Raw genomic sequence first — 22,531 nt, forward strand, 5'->3', positions numbered from 1 at the left:
ATTGGTACTGGTCAATATGTAATCAGAAGCATAGGGATTGTCTCTCTCTTAGTCTGTAACAGATCATTTCCCCAGAGTACTCAACTTGCTATAGGAGAACAGGGATTTAGTTGTTAGGTATTTTTGGTTTTAAACATGCATTTTACTGTCATGGAGGGAGAAGGAATGGCTCTGACTGAGTAAAATAAGTGTTCATTAAATGGACTTCGGGAGAAATGTATCTTTGTTTTCTAAAATTCCCAGAGTGTGGCAATCAGAAAGGTTGAGTGTTTCATCACGAGTAAGGTGTGTCTCAAACTACTTTTGATAGATGACGGGAAAGATACAGCTCGGGCTTTCAGGGAGGTTTGGGGAAAACGAGGTAAATACTGCTCAAAGCAAGCTGGTGGTTTGGTTTGGTTTGGTTTGGTTTGAAGAAAAAAAGAAAAAAATAACTTCAGGGAGTTTCAGGGATAAAAATTATTTCTGGCTGGAGAAATTTCATAGCCAGAAAAAAGAAATCCTTTCCAAGCCGATAAATGTTCGATACTTAACCAGAAACCTCAAAATTCTCTTCCTTGTGCTAGACTTTCTGCACTAAATAAGAACATTTTATTAACAACTTAACTGGTGTGATACTAAATACAAGTTAGTACAGGTCTCTTACACTTCAAGTTCTGCCAGTGTCCTATCTTCAAGTTTTCACAACTGTTACAAAACAACTCCAGTAACGCTTCTACACCGTGTCTATTCAAAACACAGTGATTATGAATGCTAGTATCATGAGCCTGTCCTAATATTCCTATGGAATACACGGCAGTGGTAAGTGATAATGCAAACTAATGTGCATCAAGACCCATTTGGTAGTATCAGAAGTAGTCATTTTGCAGTAAGCACTCTTCTTAATCGAAAGACAAGAAACCCATCTGAAATACATTTTTCATATATAAAAAAATCTCCATTGTGCTATTACTTATTCCTTCTCAACCTGCTAAATGCAGTCAGGCATTGATTTTACAGTTTCTAGTGAAAAGTCTTACTTTTGGACAGTGAGAGAACATTTCTATCAAACAAAAAGTAGATACAATCAAAAGCGGCCCGTAGTTTTGATCAAGAACCCCATTTTACATGGATGTATCCTATCACTGATGCCAAGTCCTCAGGGAGTAACCAATTAACGGAGGCATTTGTACAAATACTTTTAGCCAATCTGTCCCCCCATGAGTGTTTTAATGCTTTTAAGAACATTACTCTGTAGCCTTGCATGAAACAACATCGAGAGGAAAAAAGTAATAACTTTCATCTTAACTGTTTTCCTTTCAGGCAAGGGAGGGATTTCACAAACCTGGTAGTAGCCTGAACACTTTTGCAGATCAGCTGAGGGGGTGGAGGTATGAAGTGGATAGACGATTTCATCAGCCTTGCTGTCCTGATTTCAGAACAGTGCTCTGGCAATCACAGCAGGATCTGCTCTTTGCAGAAAGACTGAAGCTGCAGTCGTGATGATTTTGAAGGCCAAAATGTCAAATACCTTTCCTTAAGTAGCCTGAGACACAAACCTCTATCTTTAGAAGGAAAGCAGAGGAGGTTTATTTTCTAGCCAACTGTACAGCTCCCCTCTCATTGCTAAATTAACTGTGAACTAACCTAAAGCACTACAAGAACATGCTTCCAAGCCATGTAAAACATCCCATTGACAGTGCAAGGACTAATCCATCAAGGGGCACAAATCTTTCCGTACTGAAGGGAAAAACAGTACTCACTTCTGATTTTCCAACACACTGGTAATAGTTAAAAGGGGCTTACTTATGCTTTCCTTAAATTAAGTACATCACCTTTTACAGTTTACAGGTAGGTACCTGGGATCATTGTTGTTTATACATAGCTGGAGATACGATACATAATTATTTCAATGTGATTATGAATGCTTTAAAGCAGGGAACAGTATCTTCAGGGAGTTACTAAACTCACAACCTATGTAATCCCTTTTAAAATGATGGTTTCTCCTTACATAGAGCAATGATGTTCTGTTATTTGAGTTACTGTGCTTCTTGTGTACTGGTGTGCATTGAATTTATCACGGTGGTAGAAAAGCTTTACTCCAAAAACCTGGTTTTCCTTAAAAAACCAAACCAAACCAAATAAAACAACACACTTCCCCCACCTCCCCCCCAGAAAAACCCAAACCAAACAAAAACCAAGCCCCAACCCTTTATTCATAGTTCTCATAGCTGTGATAACTACTTTGAAAATATGAGCCAGACAGTCAAAAAACTGGTGAGTTCAAAGACCTCTTGAAACAATAGCACTAAGAGGTATGTAATACTGCATACTTCTTAAGGGAGTGTTAATTCTTAATTCCTAAACACAAGTTTAAGGGACATAAAGTAGGGGGGAAAAATTAAATGTAACACCAAAATAAAAGCATACTGTCACGGTTTAACCCTAGCTGACAGCTAAATCCCACACAGCCACGTTTTGCCCCAGTGGAATAAGGGAGAGAATCAGAAAGGAGTAAGTGAGGAAAAGATTGAGATAAAGACAGCTTAACAGGTAAAGTGAAAGCCATGTATGCAAGCAAAGCAAACCGAGGAATTCATTCACTACTTCCCATGGTCAGGCAGGTGTTCAGCCATCTCCCGGAAAGCAAGGCTCCATCGCACATAACAACATCACTTTGAATGTCCCCCCTCTTCCTTCTTCCCCTGGCTTTACATGCTGAGCACGATGTCATAAAGTATGGAACATCCCTTTGGTCAGTTGGGCTCAGCTGTCCTGTCTGTGTCCCCTCCCAGCTTCTTGTGCACCCCCAGCCTACTCGCTGGGGGGGTGGTGTGACAAGCAGAAAAGGCCTTGGCTCTGTGTAAGCATTGCTCAGCAACAACGAAAACATCCCTGTGTTATCATCACTGTTTCCAGCACAAACCCAAAACATAGCCCTATACTAGCTACTATGAAGAAATTTAACTCTATCCCAGCCAAAACCAGCACACATACAGAAGAGTGTATACGAGCCGTACTAGTCATGGTTGCTATTCAAAGCAAGTGGTAACGGTAAACTCACTTTCTACTGACAGCTGCTATCTTAACTTCCCAAGCTGATACTGCCACTCAGCTCCCTCTCTTCTAATGGATAAATCAAACAACTTAGCAAAGGGATTTCCAGATAATCTTTTCCTGGTTTATTAAAGTTCACCTGCCTTGCAGGATCCCCCAGGAATGCACTGAGTTTCTGCTAAAAGGCCAGCCACACACACTTCAAGTAGCATTTAAATCCCACGTAGCCATCCACAGACTGCAGACAGCCATTTTCCAAAAGCCAACGATATGAAAAATGGGACCTATTTTGTTCTGCTTTATTGAAACCAGAGCCATCCCAGCATCAGAGGTATTTAAAACATTTATTAGCATTAATCATTGGAGGTTAAATAAAACACAAAACCCCTGTATTTCAGGGCAAAAAATATTATTAGATATCATACAATTAATATGTAAAACAGCAGGTAAAATATTAACAGATTGCAGCGTCCCATACGTGAAGCGATTGGGTCCAGCCCAGTCAAAGCCCTTATATAAACAAAACAGAGGAAGAGTACTTAGGAGGTGATTTTAAACTGACTCTGGTTTAAAAAATTAATGGTAGCATAGTAAAACATATCATCACTGTACTGAAAAAGTCTGATTATAGTCAGAATGCTTGCGCATCTATTACACACTTATTACCACATGCCATGAAGCATTAGTGAAGACAAGGGATGACAGGTAACTTTTCTAGGTATAGATACAGCCCCATGTTACATTACAGCACTTTAGAGAGACCTGCTGTACCATGAACAAAATTAATCAACTCTTTTTCCCTTCTGATTTTTCTTAATGGGGTGTCACTTTATTACTTGAGTCCCAATTCTTGAAAAATAATGGCATTTTTTGGATCTCAGTCTGCAAGACGAAGTTTTTCTGCAATATGCCATTTTCATGCATAAGAATGGCAAGTCAACAACTGCACCTATGTGCATCTCCATCTTCTTGCTACCTTTGATCTGTCACTTTAAGTTCATAAAAGTGAAATGATCATTAACAAAAAAATGTACTTACAGAATACAATGTGCAGTATATGACAACCAGACATAGTGAAAAAACACTACATGTCAGCATAACAATATAAAACTGTACTTATATACACACACGTATATGCAGAGCATATATGAAAACTAGTTCCTTCGTAATCTTGTTTTTAAACTAGTTCATGACGAGCCAGAAAAGCAAGTCAGCCACAACTGGACAGTCACAGTCTTGAGTCATGGTGCAAACAGGCTCCACCAAACACCCCTGGTAGTGCAGCCTGTGCTTCAGTCCTGCTGCCAGTTCTCTGAAGAAAACCAATCTTGGACAAATCCAGCACCAGCTGGCCAACCTAGAACTGCAGGGTTATTATCATCAGTGCTCCTGTACAGTAATATAGCTTTTTCACGAGACATTAACTACCAAAAGGAATTCCAGTTGCTGCTGAAAGTTTTGACGCCAAGTCTGGGGTTTTCCTGTATGTCATTCTGGCCATTTATGAAGAGTGTTGGTACTTTCCAAACAACACAGGCAACAAAAGGAAGCAAAAATCATCAATTTGACATTTGAAAATGATGATATTTTTAAACAAATTGTCCCCCCATTTGAAGAGGCATGTTAGAGCTGCAGAGGCAACATTGTTGTCAAAGCTGAGCCCTGTCTTCAAATAAAGCTTAGCTGTTCTGCACAGCTCAGTGGCCTATTATTTTTTCTCTTGTGACTTCAGATTTCTCTACTGAAGCTCACCATAATCCAAATCTCAAGAACTTCCACAATCAGAACCCTTACCCATTTCAGTCTTTTCCTTGACTAAAAGCAGAGTAAGGTGATTTAGATTTGGCCAACCGCATTCAGAAATATCTTTGTGCCTACTCAGCCAGCATTTGAATTTTATAATCTGCCAGAGATCCATTGCAAGAACCTTCAATTTTAACCTGTCTTAAAATATAACTCATAAACCTGTTTGGATTCACACACAGCTCAACGGCAGCTGTGAGAGCTGGTTGTTCAGCACAATATCCCATACAGATCAGCATCGATTGCCAGTCCCAGCATAAGCTAGAGTACATAAGGTACTTGCAGAATTGTCTTACAAAGCTTTCAGACATCTCAAGCAGGGTTTAATGAGTTTTGAGATGTCACATTAAAAAGAAGACTAAGCCACAAAAATTTATGAAAGCTTAAAAATGAGTTATGCAGAACTACTATAGGCTGAACTCGAACTTATGACATCTTTAGAAATGGGATATGGTCTCACCTTGTTTTCTCAGTAACAGATCTAGCCTTTTACTGGGTTTTATTTAGGAAGAATCAGATCTCTTGCAGCATTAGGTCACAGATCCCATAGACTGTATGATTCTGTGATGTTGATAAGCTTGAGATTTCTCTAGGGCTGAAGGCCAGGTTAAATTCTTCCTCCACAGCCAGGTGAAAGTGCAGGCACCCCTGGGAGACCTGTTTACACTAGGATGGTATAAAATGTTCCCTAAAGGAGCTGTTTCCTTCCCCAGCTACCAACAGTGATGATAGCTGAATTTTCACTTGCATAACCCCAGATTATCTGTGAAATAGTTGCTGCAATGAAGCAGCGACATAGGTCATTTATCAGCACAGGTGACAGCTGAAAGCTTACCCTTTCTCATGGTAGCTGTCTGAGTCTGTGTGTTATCCTGTTTTCAAGTACAAGTGCTTTCAGGAGCCCAAAACGTAGAAGAAATGGATTATATGTAAGAAAACAATGCAGTTTAGATTCTTAGATAAAATCAAGTTGGACATTTCCCACCTCTAACTGCTTCAAGCCCTCTAAAGACAAAGAAACATTCCCGTTGATTTCATCTGGCTCTCCTTCAAGCCCTAATAATTAGTGCCATTTTATCAAAGCAATCTCACAACCAAGCAATAAGCTCTGGCTTTATGTATAAACACAGAAACCCGGCTTTAGCCTGCCTGCTCGTGATTTATTGTGGAAAGTTGTTTTTCCCTTTTGTTTGCTTTTTGTAAGTTCCCCAACAGAAGTAAAGGGAGGTTAATTTTCCTCCTAAGAGAACAAATGAATGCTGTGGAATGCAGGCTGGGCTTTGGTTCTGTAGCCTGCATTTCTTACTCTAGTTCTGACTTCCAACGAAATTGAAGATAGATTTGGATTTTATCATCTCGGTCACACACGTGCATAAAAGATGGAAGCGGAGAACACGTACAGTTTTGCATTATTTCTGGTTCATAACCACCTATTGGATTTTGTTTTTCAACACTGCACGTTCAAGTGCATCAAGCTCCAAAGGTATCACACAGCGGATCTTCCACAGCACATCCCCATGCGAGTGAAGAGCCTACTCCAAAAATTCACAGAATTGCATTTGTAAAGAAACATTTTGGTTTGTTTTATTAGATTCCAGCCTTTGACCCCAAATTATATTGTGCTCCCTTAAGCTGTTTTTGTACAGAAATATCATTCTTCCAATGTGAAGACTGCTTGGAGTGCAGCAGGGAGACCGCGAGGAGTGAGGCACTGTGGCACCCTCTGTTAGAAACCAAAGATGTGGCATCTTTGAGCAGAGACAACTTCAGTCTGAGGCACAGATCTGGAGGAAACCTGGTATGCAGTGGAGATTAGGCTGGGGTTTAAGAAAGCCCATGCCCTAGAAAGGGAATCAAATAGGCAAAGCACAGTGGCTGCATCTGGAGCAGACTGGAACTGCATGGGGTCCAGCAGTCTCTTTCATGACAATTCCTTCTTCCACATACACAGCACCTCCTGACACAGGTTAACGTTTAGCCTGTAAAATCTGCACTTGCTCATCCTTTGGATCCATTTTTGCTCTACTTAGCAAATTCAGTCAATTTCTTGCCAATGTTTACCGAAAGTACAAGATGAAGCTACAGATTTAAAAAAATACTGAAGCGAAGTCCAGCTAGAAAGATGGCAGAGCAACTGTAAGCCAAAATTCAGGGCTTATATGGGGGGTTTTTTTCACCCTATTATTACAAAGAAAACTCTAAAAACATGCCAAGTCACTCTGCAGTGTAAGAAGGTAAGTTTTTGCAGCAAATCTAAATTTTATATATAAAAGGATCTTTTTATTAAAAAAAAAAAAAAAAAGTCACTGGTTTGAACAGAGAATCGGAGTACTTTGACACTTGCAATTTTGACAGGATATTAGAGAGGATTTTCCAACTAGGTTTTGCAAAATCCCTTTGAAGTAAAGCTTTCTGCTTCTGGTCCTTGCATTACTGCTCATGGGACGTATTGAAATTACTGCTTTCAAGATAAGGAGCCATGTCATTGAGATCACAAAGTCCCTTCTCAGTGAGAAAAGCAAATGGTGCTGTTTTTCAAGTAAATCTAAAGAGATCAGGTTGGGTCAGCAGCACCGCCTACCCGTCTGTGAAGTCTGCTTTCCAAGTTTGATGGCTCCATTGTTACCATTTTCATGAGGATCTAAGGGTGGAATCTGCCGACCTGAAACACAAGAGGAGACAATGAATTCAATTTTCCTCATGTAGTAAACAACACATGCAGTAGCAGAATGATTTAGTTTGCATAAGAATCCCATCTGTCAAACTTCACCAGAAGACAACTGTCTCCTGGGTACCTTGAATATTTTCTCTTGCATCCTGCTTAGGAAAAGATTTTTACATTTAAAAATGTGTATGAAATACGTCTATTGAGAATGCATGAAATACATTGAAATTACGTTATCCGTGTATTTAAAAATACAGTTATCTTACAACTAAGAAAAATTTCCGGCTTTCTCCTAATTGCACTTAAATGTGAATGGTGCTAGTTTAACAAGATCTTGCCTGCCCTAAATCCACCTGGCATTTAGTCCTTGTACGCAAGTTTTACAAAGCGTAGCAACTAAACGCATGCTGCCTATATCTGAAAAATGAATCTGTTCTCCTGACTGAAACCCTCCCTCCTTTGAGGGGTACCCATGTCTTTCCAGTTGACAGCTTTGATTACTTAACCACCCCCCTTCCCCCCAAACTCTCCTGACTTTTTAATCATCTTATGGGGCGATTATTTTAAGTGTTTTAAAGAATTTCAGCCACGGCAGCAGAGCTAGAGATCTCTCCCAGGGGCAGAAGGCACTGCTCCAACTCCCTCCTCTGTGTGCCCTTCTAGAACTGCTGCATCTTTGTCTAACTGGCTTCCTACTCATGGGCAACACACAATGTGCTTGATAATTAGAATCATAAATGGGAAAGAAGATCCTCCCAGGTCCCATCTATCTTCTGTCTCTGGTGTGGGCCTGGCTTTTCCATTACACCCATTGTGTGATGTCTCCGTCAGTATTTTGGAGTCATGGTAACGTACTTCCCATTACCTTGTAGATTTCCTGATGGGTTGTTTTCTGAAGTTTAATCTACTTTCTATGAATTATTGCTGATTTTACTATTATGCATGTTAAATAACAAGAATTGAAATATTTAACATCTGCTTGTTATATGCCACTTTCAGGGAGCATAAAGATCCTGTAAACAGCTCACCATAATCCAGGTGGATTTTACAGATTAGGTTTCCGCATCCTTTGCTGCTTTTATTCACAGCTCTCTTTTGGCAAATGTTCCATGAATTACGTATCTATGTTGAAGCCTGAGTCCTACAAATTACCTGGGGGAGCAGTTGTGGGAGGGTGAGTTTAAAGCATCCAGGTAAAATCCAAACCCAGTGAAACCAAACCACAAAATTTCATCTGTAAAACTTGCCCCTAAATTACCTTTGGTCAAGCCCATCAAAATTTCACCTCTCTTCAGTCTGAACAGGTATGTTATACAACAAACAAAAGCGTGCCTTCTGAAGCAGATAATCTTGGCTGTTTGTACAAACTGAATGAGAGGGGGAAAATTCCTCACATTACTAAGCTAAAGATAGTGTATTTGGTCCAACAGAGTGAGAAATGGGTATCTTCAGGGCTGAAGCATGCATAAACACCGGCACTCCAATGCTGCACGCTATGCAGGTCACTAAAATATCACCTTCACACCTGGCTTACATTCTGTTTGGACTCCACCAACTTACTTTTGCTTGGAAGTGCCCTTCAAAACGAAATTTAAAGCAGAATGAGTGGTTATAGACACAGCTGTTACATGCATTAGTTCTGCTGGCTTTGTTCGGAGACTAAAGAGAATCCACTAATTCTTAAAACTGTAGAGAATAAGAAGAATGTTCCAAGAAGGTAACACTGTTGTCGTAGAGACCTGCAGAGAATTTCTGCATCAGGTACCCACTATTTCCAAAATGCTTTCAACTCAGTCCCAACTACAATAAAACCCCATCTTCTGACCCAGAGCACAGTGTAGCCAAAAAATTGGAATCTACAGGCACAGTTTCCATAACATACCATTAAGCAAATGCTCTCTAAATGGTTCTTCTAACAGCAAGTTTAGCAGAGGAGAGCTGTAACATGCTAACTAGCTTAAGTCCACATTAAACAACTATGTTGCCTCTATATTCGTTCTTCATTCAGTGTTTCATATTTCTTACGAGTTGCAGCTCTTTCCTACAGTACTCTTGATGTGTATGCAAAGAAACATGCTAACTTATCTTTGGGACAAAAACATTCCACGCTTCAAGGTCAACGAGCACTTTGTCCAGTCCAGACCAGGACACAACATATACCAGTAAGAATCACCTTGATGTATTTCATTTCTCAAAACAATAAAACCACAGAGATAACAACTACAAATAATAAAGAGGAAAAAAAATAATCTCTAGACATAATATTTGCTGATTAGTTATTCTGGCCTTTGAACTTCAGTACTATTTGCCATTAACTAGCCCTGTTTCTGTTGTTTGGACACCCCTTGAATTCAATACAAGGAAATAAACATTTAAATAGTCAAAACCTTTTTCAAGTTTAAGACTATCTTTTTTAGTAGCTGAGTTTATTCTCATTTATGATTTCTTTTATTACCAGATTTATTAACCCCTTAAGTCGTTTTAGTAACAAGAGACTTATCGCTGCCCAAGCAGCTTTTACCACCTGATGTGCAGTTGACAGGAGTAACTCTCTTGGAGTGTAAATTCAGTCTACACCTGAGAACCAGCTCCATAGCAAATGATACAGTGATTTTCACCAAGGGCCAGGGGAAGTGAATAACAGTAATCAGTCAGAAACCTGTCTGACTGACTGTGTCTCCCTGGGCCTCCTTGACAGCAAGATGCTGTAACACAGAAGGCTTTAAGCAGCAGCAGAACACTGAAGGTGAGCAGTGAAATGCTGAGCCTGCATCTACGCTTCCTGCTTCTAAACCAGCTCAATCAGTATTGCTACCTAAAAGTGCCGTGATCATCTGATCTTGTCATTCAGGTCTTGATAAATATAGCGTCAATATTGCTGACACCAACTCAAATAGAGCTGGCACCGAGTCAGGATCAACAGAGGTCATAAACTGAATTAATTTTAGAAGGTATATAAACATTTAAAGTGTGTATCTCACTGGCAAACATGGTTCCAGAGCAATAAAAAAATGCCCCTGTATTAGATAACCTACAGCGTGGTTATTAATAATTAATCAGTATTATTAAATAACATTAAATATTAATATTGTTAATAATCAGCATGCTATTTCTTTCATGCAGTTGATGTCAGAAAGGAGCAGTAGTGCTCTGACATCCAGCCCTGCAATTTTCCTACTGAAGGAATAAAAAGATTAAGACAATTCTTCAAACTGAAAACTGCTCTGTTAAGATAGAGTGAGCTCAAAAGGTGCATGGAAGATTGAACTCATCTGTTGCTTAACTTGAATATGACAAACTAGACCACAAATAGAGTCTTTTCTCCATTTGGCAGAGCAGGACAGAACAGAACTAGCCAGCTTCTCGAAGGCCACCAACAGCACGTCTTCAGATTCCAGATTAAGCAGCCAATCGCACAGAGAAAACCATTTACCTAAGAACTCTGCAGGTGAACTGGTTAAATAAGGAACTCAAGGATATACTATTACTGAGACAGCATAAAAGTCCCATATGGTTCCCAATTCTGGTATTTCTATGGAGGAAGACCGGCTGCCTACAATTTAAAAGTTAGATTTTACCCTTGTATTTATATCTCATCATATATTTGGGGTTCATTTTGCTAGTGTTTGGACCATGCTTCACAGATTCCGTGCAACAAAACTGTTTGTAACCATGCACCTCTACACATTTGTGCAGAGGTGTTGGTATCCTCCATCATCTCACTGTAGTAAACACACGATGGTGTGTAAAACAAGGGTCACAAGAGACTGCCCAAATACAGAGTTACAGAAATTGTCATTGTTCTGAAGTGAACCGTCCAGGTTAACAGGTGGGAAGCACTAAATTGATCACACCTCCTCCTTTCTGGCATGTTTGCATTTGGCTGAGGCAGTCCAGCATGAAGGTCAGGGTCTTCTCCAATGCCTGGTAGAATTCCAACTCCTTCTACTGAATGTGAGATTTGCTGATGTAAAGAGATTAATCAGCACTCTGGGAGTTGCAGTTCTGAGGGTGCCAAAGGCAAAGAGACTGGGAAATGGGAGGGTGGGACAAGAGATAAGCAAAATGGGAAGGAATTAGAATGAAACCTGGAGCAGGGAAGCCAGAGAGATGCAAGGACTGGGTGACAGCTCTGTGAGCAGAGTTGAAGAAAGGCAGATGTGGATCGCTTTGCTGCAGCTGGAAGCAGGATGCATCATCACAGTAACAAAATCTGCAATTTGCTCCTTTTTGAATGTGATGCTCCAGTTACAAGCTGTGGCATGCATTAGCTCAGAAAAATTAGGCTTGGAGTTGAGCTTTTTGCTTTAGGTTTGGGGTTTGTGTGCATGTTTGGGTTTGGGTTTTGTTTGCTTGTCTGTTGCTTTGTGGGTCGTTTTTTTTTAACATGAAACTTAGTTTCATCATTGCTCTGTACAAGACTACATGAAAGGCTGGGAACAGTCTGAGAGCTGAGCATAAGGGACAAAACCCACTGCTGGTTATCACGCTGACAAAAGGACAGACACAACAGTGCATTGAACAGATACTCATTTAGGGTGAGAACAGATGTGATGTGATCAGCCCAAGCTGGCACACCCAGATAAAGAAGTCCAAGTTCAAAAGAAGCACAGTCTTACTGTCTAACACAGCTACAACAATTGTGCTAAGGGTCACAGGCAAGACATCACAGTGCTGCATGGTGGCTTTCTGCTCATTTCCCCCATCTATTCTCTTCCTGAAAATCACATAGAAACTCGGTTTTTAGGGGACTGAAGGAAGGGGAGATACTCATTAGTTCAGGATGTGCAATCCATTTCACTCTGCCCTGGAGCAGCAGCCTGGCAGCTCCTACAGCTTAGGTGAGCTCTTCTCACGGCTCACCTCAGGAAAGGCAGACTTCTTCAAGTAGCTGTACAACAGCTATACAATGGCAGAACCTCCTCCTACAATTGCTAGCTGTATCACAGCAAGGCGAGCCCCTGTGAAGCATTGCTCTCCATAAACCTCATTAATAAAGCACAGCCATCTGTGAAGGCATGGCAGAATGAAGCAGGTACATCTTATCCAACAGTTTTGGCATCTGCATACAAGACTTCCTGCACCTGTAGGATTTAGGACAGACATGTCTTATCTCCCCAAATACTTTCAACCTTTGAAACCAGTTTCACCAGTATTTCAGAAGCTCCCCATGAATCTCCCATGGGTTATAAAGCTTGGCCCACTTATCAGTCTCTACTTTCTTTTTCTCCCCGTACTTGTAGAGAAGCAGGGTTTCCCCAAATGACAGTGATGACAGCTGTTTACTCCATGTAAGCTTTCATGCAAGGTAACACATCTTTACAACAAAGGATATTGTATAACTAAACATAGTTAAGTTGCAACTATTTTCATACTCCTAATAGCATACCTAACAGCATCTCCAAGCAAGAAAATAAAGCAAAAGTGTAGATTGCTGACACTGAAATTCTTGCTAGGGGAAGCAGCAATACAACTAAATTTTACTCATTTAATTAAAATCTGCTGGAAAAAAAAAGAGAATTTTTAAATCTCACATGCATCAAAGTAAACAACAGAATTCTTAATTACCTTAATTACTAAGGGATGCAACCTTGATTTGATGTCCTGCCCGTAATTAACTTGAGGCTGTTTTGGTTTATTCACTAAGTTATGTTAGACAGCTCTCCTATGGTCGGAAAGAAATCCAGGACCTCACACATTTGACTTCGAAAGTAGTCCAAAGGCCAGCAAGTTTTGCTTCATTCATTAAAATTTGAAAGCAACAGGAGAGCTAACCCTAGAACAGGGAGCATAAACTGTAAAGAATACAACCTCAAACATAAATTAGGGCCATGTTTTTCCATCCTTTCACAGGGTGTTCACAGGTGAACACCCCCTACAGAAATTCAGTTATGACCTTGGGCTGCCTGAAAAAGGGTGTGAATTTCTTTGTAACATAAATGTACTTTCTTTTCTTCTTAAACCTCTCCAAAGTAGTTCACAGATAGCAAATCACAGGACAAAAACTACCATACTCATCACTCACAAAGCTTGAAAATTGTCCACCTGCAAATGCACCCATCCAAGTCCATCTAAATCAACGCAAACAACAATGTTCGCTGGAAAGGATCCCTTCCCATTCTGCAGATGGGCATTCCATAAATTCCATTCTGGTTTGTCCAGAATACAACTGGTTAAACTCTGAACTCAATAGATTGGATTTGGTTTGAGGTTTGGGGTTTTTTTGCTAATCTCCTGGTATTTCTAGGAAACGAGTATTTGGGTTACATTAAATATTCAATATATGAGCTGCTGGCAAAGCATCAGAAAATCAATAGCTTCATACATTTATTAACTGAGCATTTACCACATGAAAGGATATATCCTGAGACAGAAACTCTCTGCTCTAATTAGGAAGCCTCATCTAGGAAGAGCATCCTTATCTGGATTTTTAATCCTGCCTTTCCTTCTCATAGTACTAGCATCAGTAAGACTGAGCACGCTAACAACTCTTTACACACTTTCCATAGAGTGATTCTGACAATTTCTCTCCTCACTTCCCTCTCGCCCTTGACAGAAGATGCTGAAATGCTTCAATTGTGCCCCTTTTGGTAGAACAACAATCTTCAACATATTCCAGACTTCAAAAATATAAAGAATGCCCATCATCTACTTCTTTTTGCTTCAGCGCAAGCATATCTCACATTTCACTTGGCTAGGTGTTCTTCAGCAGTTCACTCATCCCACTGCCTATTTACCTTTGGACCTACTGACGCAGACTGGTATTAACGTGGGAGGTACAGCCCCGCCTCTGTCGTTTATAGAGGATGGCTTTTACGTGATCTTCTCTTTCGTATCTGGGGCATCTTCACGTTAAGGTAACAGGCAACATACACAGGCTGAAGAGAAACAGCTGGTTGTGTACTTCACTTTAATAAGGTAACTAAGGCTTATTTGAGTTCTTAAATGAATGGGTGTCTGAAAATTGCTAGGGTGTGATTGCTACTAAATGACAGTATGCTTGGGACAGCTTATTTAGTCATGGAAAACCAGCCCGTTTTAATGGGTAAGCTGCCTTCCCAAACACAAGCAATGGTCAGCAGCCTAAAGCCACACAACCAAGAAGGGGCAACACAGAAATGGTATGATCACCTGCACAGGCACAGCTTTATACTGTATTATACTGCTATTGGATAAATACATTCCAGTCATTTTTGCTGCTGCTGAAGTATAAACCAGCGACAAGGAACTGCTGCGTGTATGATTCGTCTAAGGCTGGGAATAAAAAATGAGTAACATTTGATCCTATAGACAAGCAGCTATTAAAAAAGAATTACTGGAACACATGAAAAAACACTACAGTAAAGCCCTTTTTATGTCAAAAACCTTCCAAGAAAGACACTGAGAAAAATTTAGAGCAAGTGGGGAATATACCAGTGTACTAAAAGTATTCTTTTCTTGTTTACAGGGAAATCAAACCAGCCATGAGATGTTTCACAAACACTGCGTGCCTTCAGTCAGGCACTGCTAAATGTAACCAGAGTAAGTGTAGTGGCTTGCTATCTGAAATCACACAGGTACAACAGACAGCCAGGAGCTGCATCCTATTATGCAGCTCAGAGAAAATGCTCCAGCACGGAGGACACCAACTTTGCTGACTTGTGCTTAGTCTGCTTCTTCAGCCTTAATCACCTGAGCACACGGACTGCAGAGTCCCCCTCCTGCCAGACTGGCCCCATCTTGAATCAGAAACTTCTACTCTCACATCCTGTATTTTCTTGAGAAGAGTTAAGGACAATGGATTTGTGCTGAGACTGTGATTTAGACATCCCTCAGAGCAGCCGAATCCCCAAATCCTGAGAGAAACTTACCATCAAAATCTTTCAAAAATAGTGTACTATAATAAGCTCAGAAACTAAGTGATGTCTCTCTATACATAATCTCTATAATTTATCCAAGATTTAACTGATTGTCGGCAAAACATCCCAGTTCCCCTTTTATTTTCCACCTTCTTTATATCATTATGTTGAGTAAGCTTTTCCCACTACACTATATCATTCTGTTCACAATATTTTCCCTGAAAAAAAGACAGTAGTTAGATACTTTACGAAGGAAAAATGATTATGTTCAAATGCCCCTGGGAAATGAAAAGCGTAAGCAAGCAGGAGGTAAATTTTTTAGCTAAATTAAAACGTAGTCTTATCCCTTCTGTTTGGGGTATCAATTTCTAGAAGGTTTTTTAATTGAGAAATTCTCCACACATGTTGTAATATCCTTCCCAATCCAGGCTGTAAAACAGACAACATGTACAGCCTAGCTACGATATCCAAGGTAAACAGAAGTTGCTGACTCTCTGTTCAGAGACTGGGGATCTGGAGCCCTTGAAGCTGAATCTGACTGGGATGCACCATGCTCTTCTACACAAAGAGAAGGGCACACACTCTTGGGCAGAGCAAAAGCAAAAATAAAGCTGCAGCATGACTTCTAGGGCCCCACACGAACAAAATTATTCAACAGTGTAGGAGACATGGCCTCAGAGGGACTTCATAGACTTGTGAAGGTAGAAATACTGCCATCAGCTTGGGCTGGACAGGATCTCTTTGAAACAGCACTGAAGTGGTGTGAAACAGAAAGTTACCCATATCCTCTGCCCAGTCACAACCATACTGATTCATTCTCCTGCTGGTTAAGCAGGTTTCCACTATATTTCTATAAACATACACTACCAATTCTCTCCTTTCTCTCCACTGAGTACTTGATAAGGTCATGAGTACATCCACTGAGACCAAATACTTCTATATATAGAAATAATTGCCTATGGAATTAAGTGCACTCGCCTGGGTATCTAGTTCATACTAAACTTAATTTAGCTGATTCTCCTCATCTGTTACATCCATTATTAGGGACAGCGTATGCTGCCAGCTGCAGCACTGCCTATCAAAGGCAGAAACTAATTAACTAATTGTGTGGCAAGGATGAGGTCCTCTGTGGGAACACTCACAACCATCAGGTGCAGACAAACTATCACAAGGAAGAACCAGATCCTCCAGACAGCCATGTTACACACTCCTTTGTAAAGGAGGCAAAAGCAAGGTAGTGTACTCTAGAACATCAGTTCTCATTAACTGCTTCAAATACATCCCACGCAAACAAAGCAAACATTTGAACAGACCCCATCTCAGGCAAAGTGTAGTAGATAATATGAGCTGATTGTGAATATGGGAAATGAAATACAACTTTAGAAGAGGCTTTAGAGAAACAACGTTGAGTTTCTGGACATGCTGCGCCCCAAAGCAGGATTCATGGAGAGGAGGAACCACCAGTAGCGGAAGAGGATCAAGTCATGAAGCTCTGAAGAAATCTCAACCCTTACAAACCTGAGGATCCAGAGAGAGCAAACCAATGTCACTGCAATGCCTTTATCATTCCTATGATTTTTGAAAGGCTGTGGAACGAGGGAGTTTCCCTGTGACTTAAGAAAGGTGAACATTGTACGTGTCTTCAAAAAGGGCAGTAACAAGCCATGGATCTATGGGCTGGTTAGCCTCACTTGGCTTCCTGGGAAAACCATGGAGCAAATCCTCTCAGAAACTGCTTCTGAGTACATGAAGGTGAAGTGGTGACTGGAACCAGTCAGCACAGACTTACCAAAGGTAAACCACGTCCAACAAAACTGGTTGCCCTAAATAACAGTATGACTGTATCTATGATTGAGGGAGAACATTAGATGTTTTCCACTTGGACTTTATCAAGGCTTTCCATACTTCCTCCTTACAGCGTGCTGGTATATCCAAGTTGTATAGTCTAGATAGGCAGACTGTTAGCTGTGTGAAAAACTGGCTGAATCAGACTTCAAGGCCAGCAGTTGACACTATGTATCTACCTGTAGGCCTGTTATAAGTGAAATCCATGCTTAATACCTTTCACCAGTGGCCTGAAGGAGGAAAACATATGCACTCACCTCAACCCTCAGAGGATACACAACTCACTGGCACGTTCAATACCCTTGAGGGCAGAGCTGCTCTTCAGAGGGCCTTAGGCTGGAGAGAGGAATGGGCCTTATGTGGTTCAGAAAGGACAAATGACAAGCCCTACTTGTGAGAAGGAAGAGCCCTTGGCTATGAGACAGGCTGGGGACTGGCTGCCCAGGAAGTGACTCTGCTGAAAAAGACCTGAGGGCAACAAGCTGAGCATGAACCAGCGGTGCCCTGGCAGCAAAGACGTCCAATAGCATCCTAAGTTATACCAACAAGAGCAAAGCCAGCAATCAGGTGAAGTGGTTATCCCCTTCCAGATATGGTCCAACACAAGCTGGCTGGGGCCCCACGCTACAAGAAGAATGTTGACAAACTGGCACAACTTCAGAGGAGGTCCACCAAGACAGTCAGAGGGCTGGAGCACTTGCCCTGCACAGAAAGGCTGCGGAAACAGGGCCCGGCTGCAGTTCAGGATGGAGACAAGATGGCCATGGGGGGCTGCAAAGCTGCCTGTCAGTACCTATGGGAAGGGCTGCTAGGAAGACAGATCCAGGCTCTTTACTGAAGTGCATCCAGGACAATGAGTGATGGTGGCCACAAATCGAACCAGGAGAGGTTTGAACTTCATACACTGGCAGGATGCCACTGTGAGGACTATTTAAACACCAGCTTCAACTGCCCAGAGAGGTTGTGGAATCTGCTCTCAGGCCCAGACAGACAATGGCCAGAACAACCTGGTCTGAATTTACTATCAAGTCTGCTCTGAGTGGGAGGTTGGACTGAAGGTCTCCTAAGGTCCTCTCCAGCCTGTGAGGTCCTTCCTACTTGCAGGCAGAGACCAAAACTGGAACCCCTAGAAGGCAAACTGAACAAGATGTCTTTTCTTGTCCTCATGAGGAATGTCAGTCTCAGCTTGCCTAAAAGACCTGGAGAGAAAACATTCTTTTTAAACAGATTTCACTGCAATGACTGTTCTCTACTTATCACAGTCCTCCAGGTGCATTTCTCAACATTTTTTATCAACATGATGATAAGATCAACAGTATCAGCCCTATAGCAGGCTTGGTCTGAAACAGAAGATGTGACCCAGGTCAGGATTTATATACAGATTTAGAAGGAATAGGCTTAACCCGTATCTACTATCTACTATGCTTTGTTCTGGTGTATTCAAAGTCATTCTTAGTTTATATCAGCATAAAATACAGCCATGCTACTTGCCCAGTGGATTTCTTGATGTCCTTGGGAAAGAAGCTTTTAGATTCAAAACAGACAACTGTTTTTCAGAAGGCCTCCAAGCAATCACAAATAAATAAATAAATGGAGCATTTACTTACTTATTCCTTGAAAAAGTTCCTCAATGTTAACAGCATTCTTTGCACTGGTTTCAACAACGATTGCACCTATAGATTCTGCGTATTCTTTGGCATCCTTCATAGGAACCTCCCTACCAAAAAAACCAAACAAGAACATAACAAATTTTCAACAAATAATCAAACACAGTGCAGTCAGAAAAGCATTAGTATGCTCTTCTCTGCAAAAGCAGTACTATCTTTCTTCTTCTTGTGGCATCATCGTATCCTAATCTCAAAATTTCACTAATGATTGAGCTACAGTTTTCTTGGACTTGCTGTCGAATCCATGCCTTGAAAAAATGAAGATAATTTAAATGATGACCCCATTTGTTTGTTTTGGGTTTTTTTATCGAACTTGACCATGATAAAAAAAGCATTAAAACAAAGAGAAAAGACACAAAACTCTGCTGATCCAGGCAGCAACCGGCACTATCCCCATCAAGTGTTTAAACAAGACAGGGTATGACCATTGTGGAAGAACGTGTGTCTAAGTGTTTGCAAGCAGCTAGAAAACAAGAGAGATTCTGAAAGAAATATGGAAGCCACTGACTGAGCACACAGGCAAAAACAATCTGGGACTGATGGATTCACTGGGGAGTGACCACCATTCTGTGCCATGTCACTGCAGTGACACCATCTTAAATTCACTGGTAGAACATCCTCACTTTGTAGCCATCACTTCATATGTCAAAAGCTGGTAAACGCAGGTTACAACCTGCAAGAGACCTCTGCTTCAGACACAAAGCCAAGCCCCCTGCTGACCTTGGATTTGCCTGAACCAGGTGGCAAAGCTGAATCTGCCTGTGTTTGCTGCTGTCCAAAACCACCACTATTCCTGAGACTGAACACACTAACAGGCACCCAAGGTGTATCCGATCAGGGGAGACACGTTGAAACACCAGGCTGCCAGCCTTATTTTATTTCCAGTTGTTCTATACACCAACTGCTGTGATTTGTGTGGCTTTACAGCTCCGTTGCACATGCTGCTCTGATGTACCGATCCAGAGACTCCCAGTACAGCTTCCTCCTAGTATGACTGCCTTGGGCTTTGACAGAAGGCATCTAGGTGGGAGCACAGCAATGCAATTTCACAATTAGTTTCTGAAGGTATGTATTTTAAATTAATCAAACCTGCTGCTCATGGGAAATGTGCAGAGAGGCAGAATAATTGCCTGGTTTATTACAAATGGTTTTAAAAAAATTAGCCTGCAATTCCAGCGTCTGGATTCAGAGCTTGTTTCCATGACTTGCTTCTTTGTATTATACATCTTCCTATTGCAAAGACACAGGGAAAACAGCATGCCTCTTACTATTTCTGTAATGGCACCTTGGCCTTGTTTATGAAAGGTACCACCGTCTGTGGATTACCCTGGAGATAAGAAAAAAGGAATATAACTACATAAGATAATATTCAAACAACAGTAAAGGAAGAGATGTGAGAGCATAAGGCTATGTAATGAAGACTGTCAACTTGCTGTAATTTAGATGAGGATGCAAACTTCAGGAATTGAGGAAATGGTTCAACAGCAGCAAGTGACCATATCCCAAGGAAGTATCCCAAAACTTCTTAGCCTCGTCTGATGACATTTCTAAAGGGGGCTATAAGAGTCCACAGCATGTGGGCAATAAGCATCATGCCATCCAGTGCTGCCAGCACCAAGAATGCTGCATACATAGTAGAGTTAACATAATCTGGATGTCAACATTGCTAAGATGCTATCTTGTCAAAAGGAGAAGCATAAATGCTTGAACTCTAAGCCTAGAGATGAACACACACAAGATGGGGTAAAGAGAGAAGAAAGCAAGAACCATCGGCAGAGTGCTGAGAAAGCATTATTCCACAGCTACTGGGAAAGTTAGAGGAAAACCTATTCTGAAAGATGCAAATTATTTAATAGAATCACAGAATGGTTTGGGTTGGAAAGGACCTTAAGATTATTCAGTTCCAACCCCCTGCCATGGGCAGGGAGGCCTCACACTAAACCATGTCACCCAAGGCCTTGTCCAGCCTGGCCTTGAACACAGCCAGGGACGGGGAAGCCACAGCTTCTCTGGTCAACCTGTTCCAGTGTCTCACCACTGTCCTAGTAAGGCACTGTCATAGTAAAGAACGTCTTCCTTGTATCTCATCTAAATCTCCCCTGTTTAAGTCTGAACCCATTAACCGTTCCAACCATTGTATTGATTCACTCTCCCTTGAGATTTTCTGAATAATTACTGAATAAAGAAATATTCTGGAAGCAGAGAGGGAAGATCTGAGCATGAAATTCTGCTGAATTCTCTTAACCAAGGATCTGGCAATTTCCAGTGAACACTATTTCTTAAGAATGTCTGCCACATTTTTAGGGAAGTAAAATACTTGTAGCTGCTGTTATGACTCCTGACTTTTATAACGCTCAAAAAGTATTTTGGACACTTAAAACAATTTAACACGATTCAATAAATCTCAGCTCCTGTCTTTGAAACTACTTTTTAATATCCTGTCAGAAGACAGGACACATATCAGAAAGAAAAGCCTATTACTATTACTTATAGAATGCCAAACACTCAACAGTACTAAAGTTGACAGCACTATAGCAAAGATGAGGATTTTTACTAAACAAAATTGCCTGTCCCCCTGTAGAAATTCCTTCAATATGGAAGAGAAATTTACTTCAACAGAGTGCCAAGATCTGCCGATAGCCTAATTAACAACACTGAGAAAAGCAGCATGACCCCTAAGTGTCCCAAATCCATCCTGGCAGCTCAAAACCAAATTTTAGATGCTAAATGAGCAGGGTAACAAAGTGAATGATTATGAGAAATAGTGTCAGTCTTTTCCCAAAGGAGGGTAATCAGTTCTTATTGCTTCCATTCATTCCTCCTTACATTATATCTTCTACAGTCACAGAGAAGGCCGAATCAAATCAACTTGAACCAGGTCAGCTTGTCCTCTTTTGCATCTGTTCACATTGGTCTTAAAAGCAGCTGTCTCTCTGATATCCACCAAAACATCTGCCAAAAGTTCTACAAAACCAAAGGGAGATGCCAAAAATGCACGCAAACAGCAGCTTGCTCCTGTGTGCTCACATCAGCTTATTTTTAATTTCTCTGTGCCCAAAGGCATATGCATTTTCTACTCATTGGAAACAACCTGATAAATTGGTGACACATTTCACCTGAAATCATTTTTCCTGAAGTAAAATTGAAGACATAAAGCAGTCAGAGAATGCGTAACAGCTACATGTGTTGCATAAACAATCAGATTTCTGGAAGGACTGTGAAAACATATCACGTACAAGACAGTCTGCTCTCTATTTTTCCACCAAAATCTCTTTAGCTGGACATCACTGGATGACTTCAGAAAGAAAAATGGCTGGGGGATGCAGAAAGAATAGCTGCACGAAAAAACATCCTCAAAACTATTCATAATTATGGGGAGAAAAAAAAAAACCCTCCCTATAAATAATCAAATTAAAAAAGGGATAAGGGACATTAGTTCACAGGGTACCACAAGGACCATGCAAACACCAGAACATTTTGTGCATGGAAAAGCTGTACTGGCTGAACAGGAGCAAGAAACAGATGATCAGCAATCAGTAAACAAGTAATGTTTGAGAATAACATGGTGGGAAGATCACAGTCACTCTGTAAGGAATCCCACTATCCCCACAGCTTTCCTGGGGTGCGGGGTTTTCTTCATGTCCTCAGGTGGAACAGCATATTCCCTTGTGGAACAG

The 22,531-nt window shown here is 40.9% G+C and overlaps 1 protein-coding gene across 4 annotated transcripts in view; it reads right to left on the reverse strand.

The window, feature by feature from the left end:
* Positions 1-3,361: 3,361 nt before the first annotated feature.
* The window catches only part of RAB31 (RAB31, member RAS oncogene family), a 65,009-nt gene continuing 45,839 nt past the window's right edge, over positions 3,362-22,531 (reverse strand). For all 4 annotated transcript variants that reach the window (XM_065667998.1, XM_065667996.1, XM_065667994.1 and 1 more), the window contains exons 6-7: positions 18,795-18,904; positions 3,362-7,501 (exon numbers count right to left, since the gene is read on the reverse strand). In XM_065667998.1, coding sequence (XP_065524070.1) covers positions 7,404-7,501; positions 18,795-18,904 — 208 coding nt within the window. In that variant the 3' untranslated portion in view covers positions 3,362-7,403. The remainder of the gene's footprint in view (positions 7,502-18,794; positions 18,905-22,531) is intronic.

This window comes from Lathamus discolor, chromosome 2, assembly GCF_037157495.1.
Source record: "Lathamus discolor isolate bLatDis1 chromosome 2, bLatDis1.hap1, whole genome shotgun sequence".
Taxonomy (NCBI): Eukaryota; Metazoa; Chordata; class Aves; order Psittaciformes; family Psittacidae; genus Lathamus; species Lathamus discolor.